At 47.3% G+C, this 27171-nt stretch overlaps 1 protein-coding gene across 1 annotated transcript in view; it reads right to left on the bottom strand.

Moving 5' to 3' along the window:
- Window positions 1–26864, bottom strand: part of syne2b (spectrin repeat containing, nuclear envelope 2b) — a 75504-nt gene extending 48640 nt beyond the window's left edge. The window contains exons 1-13 of the mRNA XM_088401460.1: window positions 25815–26864; window positions 24421–24542; window positions 11402–11463; window positions 10113–10208; window positions 9960–10037; window positions 9785–9877; window positions 9297–9505; window positions 8751–8950; window positions 8434–8531; window positions 7838–7921; window positions 7512–7625; window positions 7059–7196; window positions 6732–6896 (exon numbers count right to left, since the gene is read on the bottom strand). Coding sequence (XP_088257586.1) covers window positions 6732–6896; window positions 7059–7196; window positions 7512–7625; window positions 7838–7921; window positions 8434–8531; window positions 8751–8950; window positions 9297–9505; window positions 9785–9877; window positions 9960–10037; window positions 10113–10208; window positions 11402–11463; window positions 24421–24505 — 1422 coding nt within the window. The 5' untranslated portion in view covers window positions 24506–24542; window positions 25815–26864. The remainder of the gene's footprint in view (window positions 1–6731; window positions 6897–7058; window positions 7197–7511; window positions 7626–7837; window positions 7922–8433; window positions 8532–8750; window positions 8951–9296; window positions 9506–9784; window positions 9878–9959; window positions 10038–10112; window positions 10209–11401; window positions 11464–24420; window positions 24543–25814) is intronic.
- Between the last annotated feature and the right edge of the window lie 307 nt (window positions 26865–27171).

The raw sequence follows: 27171 nt of genomic DNA, 5'->3' as shown, positions 1-27171 counted from the left end.
ACGAACCAAGGGACAAGCAAGTTAAAGGCCCATGTGATGTGAAAGCGCTAATGTGAAATGTTTAAGTGAAAAGTGCACAAGATACGGCTTGGGTTTGAGTCCCAGTGGAAGGAACGGGCTAAGGAACACAGAGCTTCTTTTTTGTTAATCAAAGAAGGGTGTAGATTTTTCTTTGTCCGTTTTTCGAGCCAATAAACAGCTTGGGTACGAGTCCCAGTGGAAGGAACGGGCTAGAAAAAAACAGAGCTTCTTTTTCATTAATCGAAGAAGGGATTAGATTCTTTCTTGTCCATTTTTCCAAGCTGTTTAGGAGGGTTCCGATTTCAATATCCACATGAATTTACCGTCAGAGCCACTTACTTCAGCGTTTCAGATTTTAACTGATACGTTTGGTTTTACGCAAGCCGTACAGGCAGCAACGCATAAGAATGGAAATACCTTAGATCTGGTATTATACAGAGGACTTGCAACCTCAAATATAACAGTACTGCCATACACTACTGTTTTGACAATCAGAATTATAGCAGCCGTAATATTAACTCCATGACTGCAACTGAGTGACTGTCGCCGGCAACTGCCATATTTCTCACATATCTTACAAATTAATTCAATGCGACATTGTTAAATGCCATCGACTCTGTGGCGCCGCTACGTCTGAAAACTCGCCGTAGATTGCCTACTCCGTTGGTTCACAGATGAAACACGTACGCTTAAGCAATTATGTAGAAAGCATGAGCGCAGATGGTGTTCAACCAAACTTAAGGTTTTCCATCAGGCATGGCAGGACAGCCTCCTGAAATATAAAGATGCACTTATCTTAGCAAAAACTCGTTATTTTTTGCAAGTCATTAATCTCAATAAAAAGAATCCTAAATACCTAGTTGATACAGTGGCAAAGCTAACACTACGCCAGCAGACCCCTGATAGCTCCTTCCACTCAGCTGACGAGTTCATGAAATGTTTTGCTCGAAAGATTGAAACCATTAGGGATGAGATCAAGAATACCATTCCAATCGCTCAGTCGAGACCACCGATTACCGGCGTTGATGATCATGCAATCTCTCAATTTTTTTAAAGCGTGTCCCTTGAAAGGCTTACATAATTGGTTAATGCGGCAAAACAAAAATGTTTACTCGACCCGCTTCCAGGCAAACTACTTAAAGAATTATTTCAAATTTTAGGACCGTCCGTCTTAAATATAATCAATCTGTCTGTCTCCTCTGGGATAGTGCAGCCTTTAAAACCGCAATCATTAAACCGTTACTTAAGCGACCAAATCTTGACCCGGACTGTCTCAGTAATTATAGGCCAGTTTCAAAGCTCCCATTCATAGCAAAACTTCTTGAAAAAGTAGTAGCGCAGCAGCTTATTGATTACATGGTCGCCAATAATCGATATGAATCTTTTCAGTCTGGTTTTAGAGCTAATCATTCCACTGAGACAGCACTTGCTAAAGTGACTAATGATCTCCTCATAGCTATGGATTCAAACATTTCATCGGTATTGTTACTACTTGATCTTAGTGCTGCCTTCGACACTGTAGACTTCGATATTTTATTAGGGCGTCTTAATAGTGGTGTTGGTATTTCAGGGTCAGCACTAAGCTGGTTCTATTCCTATCTATCAGACAGGACGCACCGAGTGGTCCATGGCAATTCGTCCTCTGAGCTCTATAATGTTACGTGTGGTGTCCCACAGGGATCGGTACTCGGACCAATTCTATTTAATATTTATATGGTTCCGCTTGGGGACATAATACGTAAAGATAATATTAGTTTTCAATGTTACGCGGATGACACCCAATTATATATGCCGTTATCAATGACAGATCCGGGGGACTGTTGTAATCTTGAGGTGTGCCTTGCGGAGATCAAGCAATGTGTTAGGGTTGATAGATTAGTTTGATCCTATGCTTATGTTGAAATGTAACCTGTAATAAATAACTTAGCTTGATTAGTTTGATCCTATGCTTATGTTGGGATGTAACCTGTAATAAATAACCCAGCTTGTCCTATCTTCAGAGGTCAGGGGCTTCAACCCCATCCTGTCCACTCTCACCTCCACTCTCACCCCCACCCTGTTTCTCTCAATAAAAATGCTCTTGCAAAAGGCCTGAGTCAGACCATTCGACCATCGCTGTATGCACAGCGACGAATGACTCTCCACTTGCAGGTGTTTAAAAGGGCATACTGTCTTCCGTGTGGTTCTTGCAAAAATAAGTTAGAGTGAGCACCACTCTAACACACTGGATGTCTCTCAACTTCCTTCGTCTTAACCCAGATAAAACTGAGATGTTAATAATTGGTCCAACTCGTTATCAAAACGTATTTAAGGAAACCACTATGACTATAGATAACCGTACTATCACTCAGAGCAATACTGTAACTAATCTCAGGGTAATATTTGACCAAACACTCTCCTTTCAAAAGCACATTAAGAATATAACCAGAATTGCGTTTTTTCACCTTCGTAATATTGCTAAGATTCGTCCGATCCTCTCGACCGGTGATGCGGAAACTATTATACATGCGTTCGTCACGTCGTGCCTGGACTACTGTAATGCATTATTCTCTGGTCTTCCTAAGTCCAGCATCAAAAGTCTACAGTTAGTACAAAATGCTGCTGTGAGGCTGCTCTCACGGACAAGAAAATTTGATCACATTACCCCAATATTAGCCAACTTACATTGGCTCCCGGTCCATTTAAGATGTGACTTCAAGGTTCTTCTATTAACCTATAAATCACTGCATGGCTTAGCGCCTTCATATCTCGTCGACCTAGTTGTTCCTTATGTTCCGTCTCGTACCCTTCGTTCGCAAAACGCTAGTCTTTTAGTGACACCAAGGGCCAAGAAAATGTCTGCAGGGTCTAGAGCATTTTCTATTCGGGCTCCAGAGGTTTGGAATGTCCTACCAATGGATATTAGAACTGCTACCTCATTAGAAACATTTAAGACACGTTTAAAGACACATTTCTATGATATGGCCTTTAATTAACCTGTAGTGGCCGTTTCAGCCTCCGGTGGGAGGGATCATTCCAAGTCTTGTTGACTGCCGTCACCGGAGTGAAAATTGCAGAAGGGCCCAGCTGGATTCACCTCAGCCACTACAAGTTACAGAGAGTCCTGGACCCCTAATTTCGGAGTGGTGGGGAAGGCTGAGTACAAAGGGACTCTATCGTTTAGGGTAGGGGGTCTCAATGTCAGTGAAGCAACCAACGATCCCCACTCTGACAGGCAACGGGATGTTCCGGTGTCTCCGCTAACCTAGTAGCAATGGGGACGCCACAAGCCAGGTGGATCTTCTGCTGCGTTGTGGTTGTAGCGTGCTATGGTCATTGTCTTATCCGAATAAACCCATTGACAAGGTCAACCAACCGAAGGAGGAGTTGGTCACATAACGAAAACCATGAGGACTGGCCATGGAACCCCGAAAAATTAACACCAACACCTGGTACCGGTATGTGAAGTTCACTGTGAGATCCCACACACAAGAGGGGTGCTATGTGTGTTCCAAACTCCCCCCTTCCTCCACTCAAGTTCACCTAGAGGCCAAAGTGATGAACATTACTGAAGCAAAATGTACGTATGGCCTCGATGGGAGGAGTTGGATATCAACACTGTGCTGTCACCGTCAGTGATACCACCCCTTACAGTCCTGGACTCGCAGAGGGAATGTGTGATCAGCTCTTCTGGATAAATCTCAATGTGACTGTTAAAGGACAAACGATACTACAAGTGGCCTATAGAACCAGCTCAGTGGCCTAGTGGTAGAGTGTCCGCCCTGAGACTGGAAGGTTGTGGGTTCAAACCCTGGCCGGGTCATACCAAAGACTATAAAAAATGGGACCCATTGCCTCCCTGCTTGGCACTCAGCATTAAGGGTTGGAATTGGGGGGTTAGATCACCAAATGATTCCCGGGCGTGGCACCGCTGCTGCCCACTGCTCCCTTCGGGGATGGGTTAAATGCAGAGACAAATTTCACCGCACCCAGTTGTGTGTGTGACAATCATTGGGACTTTGACTTTAACTTTAACTAGAAAAAGGCCACCTGAAATTAACTTCAAGTGTTTCATCCAAGGAAATCAAACCCACATATGCATTGACGATGACTGCCCTCCAGGAGGAAACTGGATGGGAGCCTTGGACATCACCGAGTGCCAAGATAGAAGAGCTACTTCGAGTGGTGACAGCTCTCCAACCCACATGGCCGCACCATGAAACCTACTTCATACGGAATGGCTGATGGCTTTGTGGTCACAAGGTTTATCCGATGCTGCCCGCCAACTGGACAGGAGTGTGTGCACCAGTGTGGGTAACAGACCACACCTACAAGATCATTAGCTGACAACGGCACACAAATCTCCTGGATGTCGACGCAGGGCTGTTAGGACCTTTGAACCACATGATCCCGTCTGGGGTATGAATGTCCCCAGACAGCCATAAAGTATGGGCCATCGGAGACAAAATTGTCCATGTGCTATTTCCTTGGATTGGACATGGAAAACAATCACTCTTCATAGAAACACTGAACAATCGTTTTCAAGCTTTTGTGAATCTCTCGCTGCAGGTCAATGATGGACAAAACAGAGATATTCAGGCTATTAGATTAATAGTCTTGCAAAAAAAGATGGTCCTGGACTTGAATGACTGCAGCACAAGGTGGCGTATGCCACAATATTGAGACTTCCGGTTGCACATACATAACACCCACATCAACGAAGCTATGGATTCACTGAAGAACTTATAGCAGGCCAAGTCAGAGGACAAAGTTCTACGATAGTGTTTTTTTTTTTTTTCATGGCTAACCTCTGGCACCTGGTGGCAGCTGCTGTTGAAATTTGTGACTCCTGTGCTTGTTGTACTGGTATTGTTGTGCTTATTTACAACCTGTGTTATCCTACTGCCCATTGATGGCTGGGATAGGCTCCAGCACGCCCGCGACCCCCGTGGGGACTAAGCGGTTCAGAAAATGTATGGATGGATGGATAAATTTAGATGTGTTTGATGTATTTTAACATGCAGAGCACTGTTTTTAAATTACACAAAACTATTTGTTGACTAAATGTGTAAAAGGACAATTAATTTAAAGAGTTTTATAATGTATTTCTTCTTTGCACTAATAAAAAGAAAAAGAGTGGATTTGCTGTTAGTTCTATGTAATTTGGAGATGAGTTTACTGGTCTGGCCCCCTTGAGATCAGATTAAGCTGTATGCGGCCCCCAGACCAAAATTAGTTTGACACGCCTGTTCTACACCATAAAATTTCTTCTTCTTCTTCGTCCATTTTATTCTCCTCACTTTTTTTCCACATAATTCATCCAATTCACTTCGTTCCACTTTCGATGTATTAGAAATATTCACATGATGAGCGCTTGCATTTTTCTCATTCCAAAGATTTTCCGTTTTCGCCAAATTTTGCCAAATTTCATTTTTCCCATCTCATCTCGACATTTTTCAACTGATTCAATCACTTCCAACTGTTCATCTTTTGCCTACCTATTTCAAAATTTCCCACTTACCAAAAAAATCAAGATTTTCAATTTTGAAATTCTTGACAAATTTTACAAAATTTCATTTTTCTGTTCCAATTCCTAGATTATTTGACCGATTCAACCCGTTCCAATTTTAAACAGTTCACCTTATGCTTACCAGAATCACCCCCTTCACTCCCACTCCTCCTTCCACTATGCAATTCACCCCGTCACCCCCACTTCCACTATGCAATTCACCCCCACTTCCACAGTGTAGTGGCCATCTTGGAGTGAGCCGAAGTGCACCAGAATGAATACAAAGTGCCCCAAAACAAACAGGAAGTGCCCTAAAATGAACAGGAAGTGCCCCAACATGAACAGAAAGCAAACCAGAAGTGCCCCAATTTCAACAGAAAGTGAACCGGAAGTGCTCCAAAACAAAACGGAAGTGAGGTCAATTGAACCGGAAGTGCCTTAAATAACCCGGAAGTTACGTTTACTGAACCGGAAGTGACCTGATTTGAACCGGAAGTGTCTAAAAACAAACCAAAAGTGCCCCATATAAACCGGAAGTGACCCAAAATGAATCAGAAGTGACTTCAATTGAACCGGAAGTTCCCTATATAAATAGGAAATGACCCCAAACAAATCTGAAGTGACCTCAATTGAACCGGAAGTGCACCCAAACAAACCGGAAATTCCCTAAATAAACCAGAAGTGACCTAAATTGAACCAGAAGTTATATCAATTGAACCGGAAGTGCCCCCAAACTAACTGGAAGTGTCCCCAAACAAATCGCAAATGGCCCAAATTTTGTTTTTCCTTTATAATTTCTGCATTTTTCTACTAATTCAACCCGTTCCAACTTTTAACAGCGCATCGTATGCCTGTCTATTCCATATCTTCCCACTTACCTAAAATTCGAACTTTTCAACTTTAATATTCTCGCCAAATTTGTCAAAATTTTGTTTTTTCCCTTCTTATTCTTACATTATTTGACCGATTCAACCCGTTTCAACCATTAACATCATTCTGCAGCATTTCCCAAGTATTTATTCAGCTTCTTCGCCTTCACACGCAATTTCCCCAGAAATTGGAAATTCTAGTTTTCTTGCGTTGCCGTCAGTTTCTCACCATACCGGGATTCCCATTCCGGGAACCGAGCTGGAGCTCTACGCTCTGTTGGCGCTTTGGGGTCCAAACCCTGACGCTTGGCCCCTCACAAAGGTTTGCAAGTGCCCCCACCACAAAGCGTCACCTTGAGTTGCTCCCGTTTCTCCTTGGCTTGGTCCGCGGCCCGGCGGTGGTCCCGGGGTTCTCCGTCCTCCTCGGCCAGAAGGTCTTCCGTGCTCCGCAGCCAACGTGCCGCCACGTCCAGAGGGGCTGGCAGGCTGCCATCCAACTCCAGTTGGTACTCGTGCAGCTGTCATTGAGGCAACATATGGGTCAGGGCCACCATGGCGACTGCAAACCCATCTGCGTTTGTTTAACACTTGGTGGCACAACTCCTGGCGCAAAGATGCTGATGTTGCCGCCCAGCCGCAGTTGACATAAGAAGAAAGAAGCAAGAGTAGGAGGAGCCCACCTTTTGTGTGAGGGCATCCCAGGCCTCCTTGAGGCCTCGCTGCTCCTCGCTCGGCGCGGAGCTTCGTCTTACAGCGCTTAACAGAGACACGATCGACGGCCGCTGCTCATTGAAAGACGTCACAAAGGTGTGGAAAACCTGGCAAACAGACAAAATTGCTCTGCCTTGTTCTCTGTGCTCTGTATGGGGGAGCAGTCAAATGCTAAAAGGTGAAGCGGGTCTCTGAAAAGCCGCGTCAGCAAGACAAATGGAGCTTCATGTTGGATTGCGCAAAAATGAGCTAATTCCAGCACATTCGCCTGAACAGCAGCTGGAAAGATAAACAAGAAACCGCATCCTCAAGGTCCCTGATGTCAATGAGAAAAAAGATTCCGACTCAGGGCGTCCCGGCACGGATGGGCACAAAACCTGCGGGTTCCCCTTGACCAAACCCGTCTCAAAAGGTCAACATACGTTATAGCGCTCGCAGTAGCTCTCGCCCCGGGTGGAGTCCCAGCCCTGCAGCAGTTCCTCGTGTGCCCGCAGAAGCCAACACGATACTTCCTGCGCCTTGCGTTCAGGGTTCACCTGGGAAGGAACAAGACTACTTTGCCTTTTTAGTAATAAACTTGCCTTGATAGCAAGGAAATGCAAAAACTACATAGAAAGGGCAGCGCTGGGCTGTAGCCAGAAAGGCCCGGCCTGCCGACGGGCTCTTCTGAATCAGAGGGGGCTGCTCCTTGCCAAGAAGAGTTGCCACGCCATTTCCCAAAAATGCAGCTCAGCATGATGCCAATTACCTGCCGCAGTGGCGACGCCGAGATGGCAGGAGTGTAGTGAACGGGTAGGCTGACGGGAGACGCCGCTTTGGGAGGCTGCGGGTCCTGGTGGCGAGAAAGGGAGGAGGCAAAAGCCAGACTGAGGACCCACTCAGTCAACATCTCATTGAGGCAAGCTTGATGGTGAGGTTTCAAAGTGCATGCGGAGAAAGGTGTTTTGGAAGCACAACGGCTTGCACACAAATGACATCACGGGCGAGGCTTGGCCAGGCGCCTGGCCCTGCGCTTCCTGCGCGCTTCCCGTGCGCTTCCCGCGCACTTCCCGCAAGCTTCCCACATGATTCCCGCATCGCCGCGCTTCATCCAACCACGAGAGCATTTGCCATGTCGGAGCTTGGCCAAAAAGGCTCAGTCGCTCCGAACCGGTTCTTCTCATGTATCGGCGTACAATTCAGAGGCTCATCTTTTGCGCTCATTGTTCTCCAATTTGGAGTGAGTGACTGTGCTCACATTTGCAAGCGCACCCATCTGGAGATGTTGATTGAGCAAATTGTGGATTGAGGGGCTGCTTAAGCCCAGGACACACATGAACTCCCGATCATGCATTCAAGGCTGACCTGCAGGGAATCCTCCTCTGAGACGTCTTTGGAGTAGCGCAGGAACTGCGTCACATAGGTCATGATGGACTTTTCGTCGGGCTCCCGGACGTCCACGTCTGCGCGCACATTATAGTGAGCGGCCATAGGTCAGTCATTCTCTCTGCAACATTTGCTGCTGTTTGGGCAACTTTGCGTTAAAAAAAAGACGTTCAAAAAAACAAACAAACAAATTTTGCTCCGTGCACATCGGTCCCTGCATATGGCCGTGGATTCAGATACTCGCAGATTCAGTTTGGGTGCGTTTTCGTCTTTTGTCGGAAATGAAAGGTTCTCACCCTCGGGCTCCAGCAGCCGCGGGATGCCGAGCTCCTGCTCGGCCACTCGGAAGGCCTCGTCCAGGTTCTGCCTGTTGCTTCTGCCGGCCGCCTCGGACAAGTCGACCAGGTCGTGGCGGAGCACCGACAAGATGGCCAGGAAGAGCATGCCGCTACGCCAACTGCCCTTGAAGTCTCTCACGTTTGCCGAACATCCCGCCCTGAAAGCAAAGCCGTGCAAGCGTTTGCGGCACTGAGGGAGAGGAGTCAAGTTTTGCAGAGATTTGCTCGAACAAGTTCTGTCTCAATCTGCGCAAGTGAGCTGCTGCCCGGTTGGTTTTGGCCATCTTTTACCTTGGGGACCAACATTCACGCGCTCTTGCCACCCTTTCAGACCGGAACCCAGAGATACTCTTTCCCGGGTGTTGACTGCTACCTGAGTGCATTTCAAAGCCTCTCTCTGCCTTTTTCACCACATCGCATTGTTTTCTTGCCTGGGCATGCGCTTCACGTCGAACACGTGTTCACAACACAACCATTGACCTGGGTCTCAGGAAGCCTACGCACTTGTGGCACTGCTCACGGACCCACAGCATGAGCGTCTTCTTGGCCGACAGCCTGAAGCGGGCGTGGAGTGCTGAGCCTTGGCGGAGGACGGAACCTGCGGCGCCGCCGGCCGAGCCGACACTCCGCCACGACCCTGAGTCCAGACTGGCCAGAGACTCCATGGACGACTGGTGCGAGGTGAAGCAAAGTCCGCTGGCCAACTCCTCGATCTATGGGATGGACGCAAGCATGCTGTCATTTCCGCTTGCCGCACATGCAACAGCGCAGCGGCACTACATTTAGCCACCCAGCTGAGACAAAAATGATGAAAATAGAACCCAAATACTTTTCAAAATGGACACACAGCTTGTATATTGACAGTTTGTCTGGAGATAGTTTGAAGTGGTTTCATCATGGCATGTGCTTGAAAAGCATCAGATCTATCTTAGCCTCCTGAAAATCTGCAACGCCGAGCTCGCGGTTTGAACATCAATCGACGCTGCCCTCACATGATACTGCAGGATGATGGTCCAGACGAGGCCCAGGATGATGCGCGGTTTTCCGTCAATGATATCGGTTATGTTTATGTTGACCAGTTTGATCTGAAAGCGCAACAAGACAAGCGACTCAAATCATATCTTTCCGAGGCTCGATCCCAACTCATGGCTCAGGTTTAATATTTACCGATTTGCTTCGGAGGAGCGCCAGGCCTTTTTCGATGTTGCTCCTGTGCTGGAACGTTCCCCTGCCGCGCTCCCGAATCTGAGCAAAGCAGTGCACGCCGTTAGCATTCGCGTTAGCATTACCTTTTGGCAAAAAGAGAGCTTTTGGACTCACAATGCGCTGGTCGCTCATCACCTCCAGCAGGTCCAACAATTTGGATCCATCACGGAAGTCGTTGAAGAGATCCACCACCCTGCACGGAGGTCTCCTCTACACGCGTATGCGGCATTCATTCAAATCAGAAACATTCCTACCAGAGCAGCATGAGCACAAACTGCACGGAGACATGCACGGAGCTGACAAGTTGTTGCTTATTTCGGACTCATGCAAGCTGACATACTTAAAAACGCGTGGTTTGCGCTGTTGTGGGCGTGAACACAGCCATGCAAGGCCATGGGCGTCGCACTGACATCTGCAGCAGAGCTTTGCTGTTGGCGAATGGGGGGGTCATCACCCGTCCGTCTGTTGCTGTCCATTTTTGCCTGTGCTTCTATTTATTGTTCATCCCCTTGTAAGAACATCCTGCCCTGCTGCAATCCTTTGTTGACAACCACCAAGCCATATTGCTGCTATTCTTATCATTACTAGGATTTTGCCCTTTATGCACTCATCCTGAAACTGTCTCACAGACTTTCTCTACACTTATCACTCTTACGATTATTATTATTATTATAATCTCTCCCCCCTGTTTTATTATTTGATTTCCCCCAGTAAAACAAAACAAAAAACACTTCTTGTACAGCTTGTGTGTCTTTCAGAGCACGCCAGTATCTCTGCCCTATGCATCGGGAGCATTTACAGTTGCCAATGGTCTGTCTTCGTCTTCACTGACCTCATATGCGTGAAAAGTACTCCTCGTCTCTGTACTCTGCATCAGAGTGTAAAAAGACGTATTGGTATGTGTCTGGAAAAAAAAAAGGGCTATTTGACATCCCTGGGAAGGACACCGCGATCCACAAAGTCGCAAATGACTTTGGATAGGCCAAAGAAAATGTTCAAATCACTCCAGTAAGGCAACCCCGTTTGTAGCACGGAGTCTTGGCTCGCATTCCGTTTGATTGTTTACCGTTTGTAGCAAAGTCAAGCGCAGAGTCTTGGCTCGCATTTCGTTTGATTGTATGCCGGCACGGGATAAAATATTCTTATTTTTGGAAGAAGACCTGATAACTTCCTTACATGTTTTCTTGGTCCTCGCACATGTCAGTCAATCATACAAGTGTGCGATGACAGTGACATCACGTTCAAGCTTTTTAGCAACACCATGCTAACGTGTCTACTGACTAATGTTCCTTTGCTTGCGCTCAAATGCAGACTGACTTTTTTTAGCAGCAGCGTGTTGTGCCACTGACGAATGTGCAACACTTGCTTGAGTGCCAAAAGGTGTGAGTTGAACTGGCGCTCACCTTTGCCAGCTGGGCGTTGACCCAGTTGGTGAAAGTCCTTTTCTGGATCTGCTCCTGCTCCACTGCACACGCACGCACACATTGGTCTAGTTTATTTCATGTCTCCATCAAACACACAAGTATGAAATATTTCACTGAGACACGTTTGATCACATTTTGAAAGCATTGGTCATTTCCCCAATGTTGAATATAGAGCAAAAATCACAGTCGTTGTCAGCTAAAGCTCAAGTTTACATGGACTTTGGGGTCCAGAATTTGCGAATTGCGTTTACACGCTAATCATTTAGCTTCACATTGTCTTTATAGTGTTCATTTAAAATACTACTTGAGAATGTATTTACGATGAGACAAATTTTGGATGCCGTGACCCAACTTCGGTAGACAGCAAGTCGCGTAGAATCGATCTGGGTAAAATTGAATTTCTGCTGTAATTGCTTAAAGATGCCACAAGATGCCGGCACAGTGTTCAAAGGAACCTTCTCAACACAAATTATTATACTGTAGTTACTGGCACCAAGATGGTAGAAGATGGCGCCCAACCACAATTTGTGCCTCATTGGGGCTGAATGCTGAACTGCAAATGTCCGCAAACACACATTGGCGGCATTGAAAATTGAACTTGATATTGTTTGCACCTCGGCTTTTGTATTGAATGTGGCTGCAAGGTGTACCTCACTTACTGTCCAGTGAGAGGACTATTTTTTTCTTTTTTTTTTTCAATTGACATCATCACTTCCTGTTTTGCGAATTCACTTCAACCAATCAACTACTGCACAAAATAATAATAATAATAATACATTTTATTTATGAGGCGCCTTTCAAGGCACTCAAGGTCGCCGTACGGACATAAACAACAAGTTTACTGTTTTGTTGACTTCCTTTGACTTGGAGTTTGTAAGACAGTCAACACACACACACACACACCATCTACAAATTTGTTACTATAAGAATGGCGTCAACTTTGGGCGGCAACTACAACAAGAAGTTGCCAACAGGACGTCGGGATCAAGTTCGGTTTCAGATGAGGACGTCCTCACTAATGCAGAAATCAAGTACCGTATTTGCCGGTGTATAAGTCGACTCGGTGTATAAGTCGACCCCCTAAAATTCGACGGAAATTTACGGTTTTATGATATATCCTTTGTATAAGTCGAGCTCAATTGTTGCATTATATTAAACTTCAAAATTTAATCAGAAATATGCGAAATTTATTGACAAAATGTGTTCAAATTCCGGGAGGCCGTGCGCATGCGCAGTGGCCGGAAATAGCTCCAGCCGAGCGGATCGGCTGTTTATAAGCACCGCGGAGGAGATCGCGGAGCCTCATTCAACTTCCAGCGGCCGGCGAGCTCGCGCACGCCGCCCGGCACCACCGGGAGGCCGGAAATAGCTCCAAGCCGAGCGGATCGGCACTTTATAAGCACCGCGGAGGAGATCGCGGAGCCTCATTCGACTTCCAGCGGCCAGCGCACTCGCGCACGCCGCCCGGCACCACCGGGAGGCCGTGCGCACGCGCCAAGTGGCCGGAAATAGCTCCCGCCGAGCGGATCGGCTCTTTATAAGCACCGCGGAGGAGATCGCGGAGCCTCATTCGACTTCCAGCAGCCGGCGAGCTCGCGCACGCCGCCCGGCACATCCGGGAGGCCGTGCGCACGCGCCAAATGGCCGGAAATAGCTCCCGCCGAGCGGATCGGCTGTTTATAAGCACCGCGGAGGAGATCGCGGAGCCTCATTCGACTTTCAGCAGCCGGCGAGCTCGCGCACGCCACCCGGCACAGCCGGGAGGCCGTGCGCACGCGCCGGGTGGCCGAAAATAGCTCCGGCCGAGCGGATCGGCACTTTATAAGCACCGCGGATGAAATCGCGGAGCCTCATTCGACTTCCAGCGAGCCGCGCACTCGCGCACGCCGCCCGGTTCAAATTTTCTAAGTGCCAACGGCTCTTGCGCCATAAAGAGTCCGCCTCGGCTGGTTCCCCATGTCGGCCAGAACAAGTGAAAATTCGGCCTCTTCCCCTGGAAGTCTGGCCAAGTTTGGCGAATATTTTCTAAGTGCCAACGACTCAACCGCCGTAAAGTGTCCGCCTCGGCTGGTTCCCCATGTCGGCCACCACAAGTGAAAATTCGGCCTCTTCCCCTGGAAGTCTGGCCAAGTTTGGCAAATATTTTCAAAGTGCGAACGACTCAACCGCCGTCAAGTGTCCACCTCGGCTGGTTCCCCGTGTCGGCCACCACAAGTGAAAATTCGGCCTCTTCCCCTGGAAGTCTGGCCAAGTTTGGCGAATATTTTCTAAGTGCCAACGACTCAACCGCCGTTAAGTGTCCGCCTCGGCTGGTTCCCCATGTCGGCCACCACAAGTGAAAATTCGGCCTCTTCCCCTGGAAGTCTGGCCAAGTTTGGCAAATATTTTCAAAGTGCGAACGACTCAACCACCGTAAAGTGTCCGCCTCGGCTGGTTCCCCGTGTCGGCCAGAACAAGTGAAAATTCTCTTTCCCTGGAAGTCTGGCCAAGTTTGGCGAATATTTTCTAAGTGCCAACGACATTCATTTAGACATGGCGATTGAATGTTTACGTACCGGTAGTTATTGTCGTTGCTTGACGCGCGATGACTCGCACATTCGCTCAATACCCAGTACTTCCCCCTAGCAGTCATCGTCGCTGCCTGGCTTTCGATGTCCGTTATTGAGGTGAGAATATTTGAAATTGTTGCTGAGGATGCGTGTTAATGCGACGAACGCTTTATAATGATTCAGTTTCTCGCTGTTTGATGAACCTGACGGACGCACACCCACGCACAATGAGATGCATGAGAAACGGCCTTGGTTACCATCACATTTGAAGCGATGAATACGAAGTTAAATTTTTTGACTCGGTGTATAAGTCGAGGTCGATTTTTTTCGGTCGATTTTGGATCAAAAAAGGTCGACTAATACACCGGCAAAAACGGTAGTTGTGATTATGATGATGATTATTATGAATATGAATCTTATTGATGAAAAAATGAACTCACCCATGACGGCTGAAATTTTCACATTGTCAATACGCAGGCGTGCTCACACACGCATCTCTATGAAAAATAAATTTTGTTTTTCCAGTCCGACGACCAATCAAGCAGGTCTGACTGAATTAAGCTCCACCCGGTGTAACGTGTCAATCATTTAACCCTTCACTCAGCCAGCCGTCACCCTTTCTTTCTTTGAGATACAAGACGGCCAAAGTGGGAGCTTTTCCACATACGAAAGCAGACTTGCTAATTTCTCAGTATTGTTACTTGGGAAAAGGTCACAAAGGGGGGCTCTCTCCTCAAGTGTGCAGTAGTTTGGCAAATTGCAAAAGACCTCACCTGGGTCCAAATTAACAGGCCCCCAAAAGCCGCATTTGGAGGCCACGTGATTCACGTCCAGTGCGACTGGATCACGCTCCAAATACGCATGAAGCCTGTCCACATGAGCCGGCGCCTTTGAAGACGTCAGAAATACCCGGTCAGCCAATTTTATTTCTGGAAATTGGAAAGCACACACGGACGAGCGAGTCGCGCGAGAACTGTCATCGAAAATGTGGCCCAATATGTCATATTCGACTTTGGATGTAGCACTTGAGTTTAACAATACTCACAGGTCTATTCTTCTTTGTTTGTCTTTGCATGGCTGCATTGTATTGCCTCCTAGTGGCCAACTTGTGCACAGCAGAAAGAGGGCAAATGAAATCCATTTAAGGATTCCCCAATGGTTTCTTTCATCTTTTATGTTCTTTTAATGATGTGGTTACTGTATACACAAGTGATATTTTTTGTCATTAACGAACACATCACAGCATTTCTTTTGGGGGGGCTGAAATATACCGTATTTATTCTAATTATCGCCCATATTCTAATAATCACCCAGTGTGTGTTAGCGATGACATAAATAAAAAACATTGATACCTCTAATTATCGCCCATTAAAGGGAAATGTGCTTTCGGGAGTTTGCAAACATATTTTTTAAGGTTGTGTTAAACTTATAATCATATTAATATCTAGTATTGAAGTGCTCGTGTGGATTGGTGGGGGCCGAAGAATGTGCAGGCAAACTGCATGAACTTGTTTTCTTCGAAGTGTTGTGGAATAGGCCCGGATAGGGAGTACCGGAGGAGACCACCTCAAGGTCGGTGAGGAACGAGAACAACAGCACGTCTATGAGACCGGGCTTCGAGGGGAAAACCCAACCGCCTGACCTCAGCGACACCTGGACGGGGAGGAGATGGCCATCGACCAATCATCTCACAATATTTTGCATGCTTTAATATTCATATTGTGTTTCTTTAAAACTGGGCAACCCGGAAGAATGTGTCGTCTTTTGGTGGTCACAAAAACGCACGAGTTTTAGTGTGAGGGACCCGGGACCCAGGCCTGTATTAGTGCGCTTTGTCAGGAATAAACAATTGGTAAATTTGGTCTGATTGATCTACTGGTCTTCTCTTTGACAGAACGAACTCGCAAAATTGTTAGGTGCGCCAGTGTGTGGATTAGGACATAGCAATTTATGTGTTAAGTGTTGATCGCAATTTGGAGTCAGATCAATAACTAGAATCCGTAACCTAACAATTTCCTGGTGACCCTGACGTGATGTCAAGAGAAGGGTAATTGACATCTCGTGGTCTTTAGCCAAGACACCGGACAGTGTCAGGGACACTGTCTCCCAGTCGGCGAACCGTTTGGAATAAGCGCACAACGGTGAGCTGGTACGACGTCTCCTCAACCCTGAGCTCATCACCGATAAGGTAAGCAGAATACCTATTACTATAAGTCGAAATGCTGCAAATTGAAAGAGGAAATTTAAGAGGAGACTGTCGTTCAGATCAAATAAGGTGTGCATGAAGTTAAGATACATACGGTGAATAAGTTTGGAACTTACGAGTGTAACGTGTACGGTAAAGTCAGGGATTTACGCGTATTACGGATAGGTCAGGGACCTAGTGCTTCGTCGTGGCGGACAAGGGTGCGGTGACGATCGTATTCAAATGGCTGGGGTTAATAAAGAGATCCCCGAGGGGAAGTGAGGCCTCCTCAAAAAATATCCGGTGGTAACAGTTCCTCCTGTGAGAGATCAGACCGCTAAAATATCCAAAATGAACCAAATTGGGGGGAGAGTGTGTGTGCGCGCAGAGGATCCTCATGAGTGGGTGTGTATATGAGTGTGTGTGAGTGAGATGTGTGTTCTATGGAAGAAATCAGTAATGGAGAATGTTTAGGAGGCTTTTGAGCGATAATAGGGAAATTGAGAAGTGGACAATGGTGTGTTTAAGTTGGTTAGAGAAACTAAGATGAGCAAGGTGTGGCAGTAGAGAAAATAAGGCGTGTGACAGAAAGTTACTAGAACGGTGGCTTGATAGAATGAGAATAAGAGACAACAAATGTTGTGTAGAAGACATTGAAAGATGTCGAATGTGAACATGATGAAGGGCGCAACAGCAAAGTTGGCCTGCCCTTTGAGAGGTTGAGACTGATGAGCGTGCCTGCACTCGCGCGTAGTCGCGGGTCTGGGCTGTGCGCGTGGGCCTGTGCTATGCTCGTGCGGGCGGTGGGCCGGCATCATGATTGTTGCAGGAAATGGCCAGCCTGTAACCGGTCAACATTGATGTCGCGACCCCCCCTCGCACGGGGGGGTGGGGGGGGGGGGTCTATGGCCCGGGCGGGGCAGGGACAGTGTGAGTTTCTCAGTGAATGTTTGAAGCAGTGAGATTGAAGGAATGTGTATGCTGATGTGGAAGCGCAAATTGTGAGTGGTATTGACCGATAGAAAGTGGCAAAGAAGCTACATGAGAGATGGATTCGAATCCCTTGGTCTGTGTGTGCGTGCGTGCGGATGCGTGTGTGTGTGTACGTGCGGTTGTGTGCGTGCTCGGTGTGTGCGTTTATGTGCACACCCTGTGTGGGTGCAGGCGTGTGAGGAGGAAGACGGCATGGATCAGAGAATGTTCAAGAAAGGGGGGCTAACTCGTAAATAATGAGGAGCTATTGGGAGTAATCTGTTTGTCCTTTCTTTAAGGTTAGGTTAGGTTAGCAACACGAGCGATTTAGAGGTTCAAAAGAAAATAACATTTTTGATTTGGACAATTGCAGGCTAACAAGAGCATGAGAAAGAAGGGTAGAGAAAGCGGTGAAAATAGACAAGGAAAGAAATGAATACAAGGGCATTTATCCATCTTTGCATGATGTGACACACCCGAGTGCCCCGACACTCGGAGTGAGCTATGTTGGACCGCCGCCGTACGGCGACCCCGGAGTAATGGCTCCGGTGGTGACGTTGGGTGGCAGGATGGTAGTGGATGTCGAGGGCGAAGGCGAAAGGGCGGATCAGAGTATTGTACAGTTGATTGAACAAGCAGTAAATAAAGAGAGGCGACGGGCCCGGGAGGGGGACACCTCCCGCGTGGATACATCCCACGTGGACACCTCCGCCCCCGGTCCGAGCCCTCAACCGTCCAATGTGACGAAAGGAGAAAGCTGGCATAGACTTACTGCCGAGAATGAGGAGCTAAAGAAGAAAATTGATCAAGCCGATGGGCAGCGTAGACAGGAAGCGCAGATGTTAAAATGGGCAACAGAGACACGGAGAAAATATAATTTGCGGAGTGGTCAGGGACAGATGACACAGGCCGAGGTGCAGAAAAATGAATTGATGTGTCCGCTGGTGACCTCATCGGGCGGTCAGCACTACGAGCCCATGGTGCTCCGTGATGTGACCGCGATGATGGAAAAGATGCCCCCACTTCACAGAGGAGGCAAGGTGTGGCTGAACAAATTTTGGGCTCTGATGAGTGGGCAGAGCTGTACACTCGGTGACATGCGCCAGATGTTGGCAGGAGCATGCTCCCTAGTGCAATTGCAGGCGATTGAGGAAGCAGCAGGCACAGCGAGACTGGGGAGGGAGGTGCCCTTGCCACAAGTAGCAGCGCCCCTGTTTGAAAACATTAAATTGACTTTCCCACAACCCACCGATCTGGCCCCCACTATGTTTCCTTAAGATGTGAAAATGTCACCTGCACAACATTATGTAACATGTGTGGAGAGTTGGATTGAAGCCACAGGTCGCCATCCGGCTCTCACGCACGAGGAAGAGGTGCTCTTCCGAACGGCGCTGGTGGATGGACTTCCGCCAGATGTGAAGAAGCAGCTAATGTCAGATCCTGACATTCTGGTTTGTGCCGAAGAACGATTTAAACGTCATCTTTTGCATCACTGCAGAATGTTCACTGAGTCACAAGCTAAAGTTGAAAACGAGACAGACGCATTATCTAAACAGTTGTTGAAATTACAGTTGGCAAAAATGCATGGTGAAGCTAAACAGTCTAAATCACAGAAAAAGGAAATGCAAATGTCATAGGCTCTTCAGGTGGTGGGGCGCGGAAGGGGCCAGTTCCGGGGCGGATACAGAGGCCGGGGAGGGAGTGCACCTGCTTACCCGGGGAGGGCAACATACAAGCCCCATTCAACAAACGCATGTTTCATCTGCGGCGAAACCGATCACTGGGCAAAAGAATGCCCACAGTATCGACCACGCGGAGCCACCCGCCCAGCCGGAGGCCCGCCATACTAACCCGGGGCGCCGATGCAACAGGCAGGAACAGCTCCATCAGGTGGACGGCCCTGGCAACAGCCACAAACGCACGGAGGTCAGTACTACCAACATGATGATCTCTGGTGTGGACAATTTGAATAGGGCTGCCCGGGGAGCCAGGAAAGCAGTGGCCCGGCGGAGCCAATGCTTCATGTGACAGTGGAAGAAAAACCTGTGAAGATGCTGGTGGACACGGGAGCAACTTATTCATCAATAAACACTGCCCTTCCTGTATCCTCACTGTCAAAGAAAACAACGACTTTAGTCGACTTCTCGGGACAACCACGTACTCTGCCTTTTTCCAAACCACTTGAAACTGTGATCACCCGGACAGGGTGTAGACTGTGGCACAACTACATCCATTCCACAGACACTCCGATCAATTTGATGGGAAGGGACTTGCTGTCAGCCGTTCAAGCCAGAATTCTGTGTGGGCCAGAGGGAGTGATTATTTAATTTCCAGATGGCGTCAGCATCCAGTGCTCACAGCAGCTACAACAACATGGTCAGTGGCTGATGGCGCCCCTACCGGCAGAAGCAGAAACTGCAACCATCTACTGGGCCAGGCTGGAGCCAGAGACCCCTGCTGGTGGCGGTGTGTTCTTGACCTACCTACTGTGGAAGCCCTGGATCTGCTCACTGGCACCATACCACCCACCTGTTGATCCTTTGCATTGCACTCTATATTATGACCGAAAAAGTGATGATTTGTTTGAAGAAATTGAAGGGCACATGTGGGATTTAACTTCATCATCCATTTTGACTGGTAAAGAGGGAGTCGCAGCGGCAACTGAATTGACATATGAAGAAATGCAGTGGTTCAAAATGACAGAGAAAGGGGTGCCACACATTTCGCTGGCTCTTGCCCCAGGACACGAGGCCAGACAATTGGGCTCAATGGTCAAGCAGTTGTTGCAACAGACCGATTGGCGGAAAACTCACATTCCTAATTTGTACTGGTCTGAGTCTCAGAATGCATACCAAATTAAACAACCCATGGCAGACACAGGATTGCTGGAGATGATGTTGGTGTCCCGCACACACGGTAGGGAGTTAACTGATCATGAGGACGCTGAAGTAATGCTGGCGGCCTTGCCCGACACACCGTGGTCCCAGGGTCCATTTGATGTCGGGTTTTGTCATTCGGTGGCCCCTATTGATCTCCAAATAGATGAGACGCAGCCTATCAAACGGCCTCAATATCGTTGGCTGAAAGAGGCGGACCAAGGCATGGAAGACACTCTGTGTGGCCTCTGGGACGCAGGGGTGTTGGAAGTGTCCGACGGCCAAATCGCACTCCTTGCTGTGGCGTTACCAAACTGAGTGGAGCTTGGGTCAAGTGAGTTTGACAGAACTGAGGAGATTTGATAAAAAATTGAATAATGCGTAGAGCTACAGAGAAAAGCATCATAGTCGGAGATTGAACAGATTTGGATAAAACAAATAGGCTAAAACGGTAAGAAACAAGAGCGAGATCTGATATTTTGGCTCGTCAGGCTTAAGAAGTAGAAGTTGAGTTAGATACATTTTAGAATAGGACATTTGGACTAAAGTGGATTCAGTCAAGAGGAAGAGGGGCATTTTGGCATTTTAACAGGGATTGACAGCAAGGGAGATTGAGGATAGAAGATCTGGACAGCAATGACGTAAATTACATTAAAAACTGCCCATTCTAGGGAGAGGGCTTGGCGCTCCCTGTGTGGCGCTGCAGCTTTGCAGAGGGGGGCAGACCGCGAGAGGGAGTGGATGAAAGGAGTGGAAATAGGTGACGATTTAAGGAAGCAGGGAGAGGTGCTGGATGGTGTGACAGGCAGGATTTTTAGGAAGAGAAAAAGGGGGGAGTGAGACTCGCCAAGAGGGGCAATAAAGAGAAGCAGACTGAGAAACATATTTGAGCTAGACAACAGGAAAAAGGGGGAGAGCCAAATGATGACGTAAAAATCCAGAGGGAATAGTCGGACCCATCTTTATTGAATTTAATTAGGATAATTAATAGAGATCGAGTTTGTAGGAGCAATCTGAGGTTATGGAGGCTCCCCTGACACGCGGGTCCCACAGTCGTCGCCCCCCAGATAGACATATATGACAATTTGCGATGAATCTGATGGGCGAGTTTATGGAAAATTGAATTGGAGATTTTACAATAGGTCATGTTGACAAGTATGTCCAAATGTGAAGAGTTACTATTAGGAGTCAATGTTTGCCTGCACACTAACATACTAACTTTGCTTAGTGTGGGAGGAGAGCTGAGTGATAGAGACGGATGTGTGTGTCTGCGAGTGTGTGGATGGGTGCGTGCGCATGTGATCATCTATGACTGTGTGGGCGCAGTATGATTGGCCAGAGAGGTCTGAAGTTGGGGTGATGTGTTTGCAATTGAGGATAAAATTCCTCTCACCTGAAGGGGCGGTACAGACTGGAAGGTCTGGAACTGGTAAGTGATGAGTTCTGACCGGAACCATGGCTCAATGATCAATCAGGGGCACCATCGACAACAAAACGGTGTGATGGAGAAGGCCCATTTCAGTGATATGGTCAGACAAGACAGAACTAGTATCGAACAGCAAGACTTTGGACGATTTGACGTGTGACGACTTTGAGCTCACCCGACGGGGTGACGGACTAGGTGGACAGTGACCAATTGTTTGACGCTTGAACGTGTTTGCGACAATAGCACGCTCTGCTTTGTTTTTCTGTGTGACTTGATTTTTTTTGCAGCATCAGCCACCAGCCAAGGAGCGGATTGCGCGTTGCTTGCGTAACTTGTTTTCCTTTTTGCAGGTTGTCGATTGCATTCGTGGAAAGTTTGTGTTGGATTTACAAGAATATGTTAACCCTTGCCCTTTTGGTTTTTATGATGAACTTGTTGATGACGTGGTTTTCAGGACATGATCCGCGGGCGCCAGGATTCATTTTATGACTGTTTTTATTTTGATACTTGATGTCTGTTTTTGTGTGTACAAATGTCCGCTGTCAGCCGGGCTATAAGCTCACTGACAGGAGTGCGATGATTTTTGTTTGTGTTGCCGAGTGTGTGTGGTGGACAGTCAAGTTTCAAGGACTTGGGGTGATGGTACCGGGGCCCAGATGGTAACTAGAGGTTCCGTGGGCCTGTCTACAATGAGTGTGGTGATGAGAGGGGACGCTTTGCAGGTTCCTTTTGATACGTAATGACACATTGGGTGAATGTGTCAAAGAGGGGGAGTGGTAAAATAGAAATGGGTGAGTAGGTTTCAATTTGTAATTGTGATATACAAAGTTTTTTTCCAAATTCACTTGCTTTCAAGCTTTAACAGGACATGCCAGAATTCACCCAGCAGTGATGGAAGGAGCAGAGGAAGACCAGTGACATCTGGTTGTGGTGTGGAGATGACAAATTATAGGATCGCTTGCCGAAGAATGCATCAGGTATCTGTGCCCTCGTGTCGTTGATAATGCCTGTGGTGGTTGTCCCCATTGAAATACAGAATCTCAATTGGAACCTGGAGTCCCCACAGGCGGGGCTCCTGAAGCAAGCAAAAGAGACGTTTTGCCCCAGTGGTTGAGCGACGACGATCCAACATATATTGACACTATAGGAGTGCCCCGGGTTGTGCCAGATAAGTATAAACTCGTTAATCAAGTGTTCTCGGAATTCGAAAGTATCTTCCTATGGATCACTCCCAATAAAAATGTAGACCGTACTAATTACTTTCATTACAATGTCCAACGACTGGGTAATTATACAGCTGAATCATTCGCCGCAGTTCATGAACAATTGGCTGCAACGTCGTTAATGGCGTTCCAAAATAGAATTGCGTTGGACAGGCTATTGACTAAGGAACATGGTGCGTGTGGAATGTTTGGTGATGCATGTTGTACTTTCATCCCAAACAACACGGCACCAGGAGGCCGACTGACCAGGGCGTTGGAAGGACTAAGGACACTGAACAAAAAGATGAAAGATCATTCAGGTGTATACACCGATATTTGGTCTGATTGGATAAAAACGTTCGGAAGCTAGAAAAGCCTCATCATGTCTGTGCTTGTTGCTGTGGCTATTTTTACTACAGTTATGATTTTATGCATTATTGTATTCCATGTATTAGGTCACCCACTGTCCGGTTGATCGAGAAAACCGTTGGCCCGTTGCCACCGATGGGCCAATATACCCTGGTGACTCAACATGAGCAGCGGGGGGAAGGAAGGACCGACAGCGCGCTGGTAGCTGTTTGCTAAAGTAATGGGTGATGACCTCATAAATGAGGTCATGAGAGGGAATAAAGGGAAATGTGCTTTCGGGAGTTTGCAAACATATTTTCTAAGGTTGTGTTAAACTTATAATCATATTAATATCTAGTATTGGAGTGCTCGTGTGGATTGGTGGGGGCCGAAGAATGTGCAGGCAAACTGCATGAACTTGTTTTCTTCGAAGTGTTGTGGAATAGGCCCGGATAGGGAGTACCGGAGGAGACCACCTCAAGGTCGGTGAGGAACGAGAACAACAGCACGTCTATGAGACCGGGCTTCGAGGGGAAAACCCAACCGCCTGATCTCAGCGACACCTGGACGGGGAGGAGATGGCCATCGACCAATCATCTCACAATATTTTGCATGCTTTAATATTCATATTGTGTTTCTTTAAAACTGGGCAACCCGGAAGAATGTGTCGTCTTTTGGTGGTCACAAAAACGCACGAGTTTTAGTGTGAGGGACCCGGGACCCAGGCCTGTATTAGTGCGCTTTGTCAGGAATAAACAATTGGTAAATTTGGTCTGATTGATCTACTGGTCTTCTCTTTGACAGAACGAACTCGCAAAATTGTTAGGTGCGCCAGTGTGTGGATTAGGACATAGCAATTTATGTGTTAAGTGTTGATCGCAATTTGGAGTCAGATCAATAACTAGAATCCGTAACCTAACACCATGCTGCTAAAAATTCCCCCCAAAACTTACGTTTTCCTCCGCGACCGCATGCTAACGTCATTGCGCAAGTTTAAATATGACTGATTTGACAGCAGGTCGAATGTCCCTTTTAAATTGTTTTTCTCCATAAATTACACTCGTCACTGCGCTCCAATATTCTCACACAACTCCGTTATCGGGGCGTGCGCTCGAACAAGACGATCGTGATAAAATGACGTGCGCAACATGTAATGTGCGACAGTAACGCGTCGCATTGATTGAGCGTCAATTGACGCACCCCGCTGTTAGAGGTAGATCAAAACAGCCGCTGTTCTAGTGTTAAGAACACCAATGAGATGCAGGTATTGCATACTACATAAGGAAAATATACATATTATCGCCCATTTCAGTGCCCCTTGGCGATCGGACAAAAAGTGTTCTCTATTAATTGCCCACCCCCCCTGTTGGACATAAACCTTCTCTAATTATCGCCCTAGGTGACGTGTGAGCACGTTTGGTGTTGTGTAGTTTTACTGACCCTGCAGCAGCATGAGTACGTTGTCAATGTCCAGAGGGGTGGAGCCTGGCTCCCCCATGACGTCATCAGTGTAGTCCGAAGCCATTTGGGCTCAGTGGCCTCCTGCTGGCACCACAGCGCCTCTGCACAGACATGAACAACAAACTCATGTCCATCCATCCGGGAGGACACAGTTAGACGGACAGCTGTCATAACGTGTTCAAATGACAACACCTGACCGTAGCACACACACCCACACTTGTTTTGACCTTTAGCCACTGCCAACGATTCAACAACTACACAACCCACAAAAGTGTGTGCGTGCGTGCGTGTGCGTGCGTGTGTGAGCATGACAAAAGCCATCCCACGTGCTTTCTGAAAAGCATTTTTAGAAGTCAACCACTCCCCACGTGCTTCTTGCAAGTCATCCCAAGGTTGTAGCTCAGCTGCAGCAAGAACCGCACGCACGCATGCACGTCCACTATTAGAATCAGAATCGCCTTTATTGCCTTTGTACACAATACATACATCGAAATTTGAGCCTTGCTTCCTTTGTTGCAAACAAAAGCAAATTAAATAAAAAGTACCCAGAGCACACAAGATAAGGAAGAAAAAAAGTAAGAAAATTATATCAAATATATAGAAAAGGCAGTCATATATACAGGCAGTAGTATATACAGATATGTACAAATATGGAGTGATATGGGAAACCCGATTATTGCACAGGAAACCAGAATATTGCACAAGATTCCAAGGCCAGTTTCATTGCACATGCAGATTGATTGTTTGTTGCATTGTGATCAATATGATCAGTATACATTCAAACCTCGGTTTTCGAACGTCCCGGTTCTCGAACAAATCGGAATTCGAACAAAAAATTCGAGATTTTTTTGCTTCGGTTGTCGAACAAATTTCGGAGGTCGAACCTCGCGAGATGAGCCGAGAGGACCCGAGAAAATCCGACCGCGCGGCCCGGATGCCAACTGACTCCGTTGTTATTGTATTTTCGTTACTTTGAGGATTGTATTAACCCCTAATCATGCTTTCAAGGAAAGCAAGTGGGAAAAGCACACAAAACGCAAAGACGCTCTTAAAGCAATGCGACAGTGAGCGCCCGGCACGCTGCAGTTGCGCGATCAGACCAAATTAAGCTCCCTGCGCACTGAGGTCCACTTAAATTTGGGAAAGTACATCAGGACTTTAAAAGTATTTTCTAAATTTCAGCGACGGCTCTGTCACCATAATGCGACCAGCGCGGTGCAGTTGCGCGGTCGGCAGTGCGCTACGGTTGCGCGGTCGTCGGTGCGCTGCAGTTGCGCGATCGGACAAAAATGCGCAAATGAAAAAATGCTTAAAAGGTTTCTCAGTGAGCGGGCGAGTGAGTTTTTCCAACAAGGACTTTGAGTGCAGCTTACCTGCGGCAAAGGTCAGCAGGGTGGAGCACGAGATATAGAAAGGTTCGCCGGGCAGAAGAAGATGAGGAAGACGAGGAGGAGCAAGGTTGAGTGCCGGCAGCGTTTGGACACTCCGGAGGCAAACTTGAAGCTCCGATGATGCGCCAACACACCAAGTGGGACAGACACCGGAGATATCCCAACCATACTTCTCGCCTGACTAAATATAGACACACGCTGGCATGCACACACTTTGACGCACGAGCACAAACCAGCACAGACACATTTGCATCTTTACACTCATGCACAAACACACGTGTGGTCATCCATATTCACATGCACACGCAGAGACACACACAAAACATTCAAGCACATAGCGCACTTGACACCTGCTTTGAAGGACCAAAGTCAAGCACAGTCTAAAGTCACCAAGAGAACAATAACAAAGTAGTAAGGACCCTTAAAAGCCAATTTTATCTGCGAAGGAGGTGGGCTTTACGCAAAGAGTCCAGACAAGTTCCCCCAAAACAGCATGAAAAGCACCTGCAGACTCAAGAGAAAAGGTGTTGTTTCTGACCTTGCCGCAAAAGTCTTCACTTTCATCCTGCTAATGGGCTCGCAGAGAAAGTTCCAATGGTGAAAAATTCTTCATAGTTCAATGTGTTCTATGCATATTTGGGGTCTTTTTTGTGGCGTGTTTCAGCAATCATAAAAGAAAAACAAACCTCAACGAAGCAACACCATTTAATCCCGAACCACTGTAAACAGCATCATGAGAGAAATGTGCATCCCTTTTCTTCCATTTGACATTTTCTTTGTTAAAAAGTTCGTAAAAAAAGTCCACATGGAAGATTCCTGTTCCCGTCACCAGAAGGAGCAGTGCAAGGCCGCCAGCCAACACGACCGGAACGCAGCAGATTGCTGGTCCTGCCACCAGAGGGAGCAGCGCAAGACCGCCAGCCGACACGACCCTCACGCCGCACGCAGCAGCACAGTCCTTTCGCCCAAGAATAGCGCTATCGACTCAATCCCATTCCGGAGCTCAAACTCACGGTGTCTTATTTCTCTTGGAAGAAGCGACAGCCTCCTGCCCCCAACTGGTTTGGAGTTTAAACATAGTGAGTTTAGTCTGAAGCGCGCTAATAATTAGCGTGACCAGATTTGGGATTCAGAAAACGAAGACACCTTTTTTTTGGGGGGGGGGGGGGGTCATTTGTGTCATAATGGTATGACACATTTGACATGGTGTCTGTATAGCAATTGCATTTATTGGCCCTAATAACACAAAACAACATATACACAATGACAAAAACATTTGTACACTGACATTTTTTAGTTTTACAGTGATACACTAAGTAAAAAAAAGACAAAAGAAATA

This window comes from Syngnathus floridae, chromosome 16 (genome assembly GCF_059516105.1).
Source record: "Syngnathus floridae isolate MCC-2025c chromosome 16, RoL_Sflo_1.0, whole genome shotgun sequence".
Classification (NCBI taxonomy): Eukaryota; Metazoa; Chordata; class Actinopteri; order Syngnathiformes; family Syngnathidae; genus Syngnathus; species Syngnathus floridae.
The sequence above is the reverse complement of the archived record's forward strand: the minus strand, read 5'-3'. Positions and strand labels throughout refer to the sequence as shown.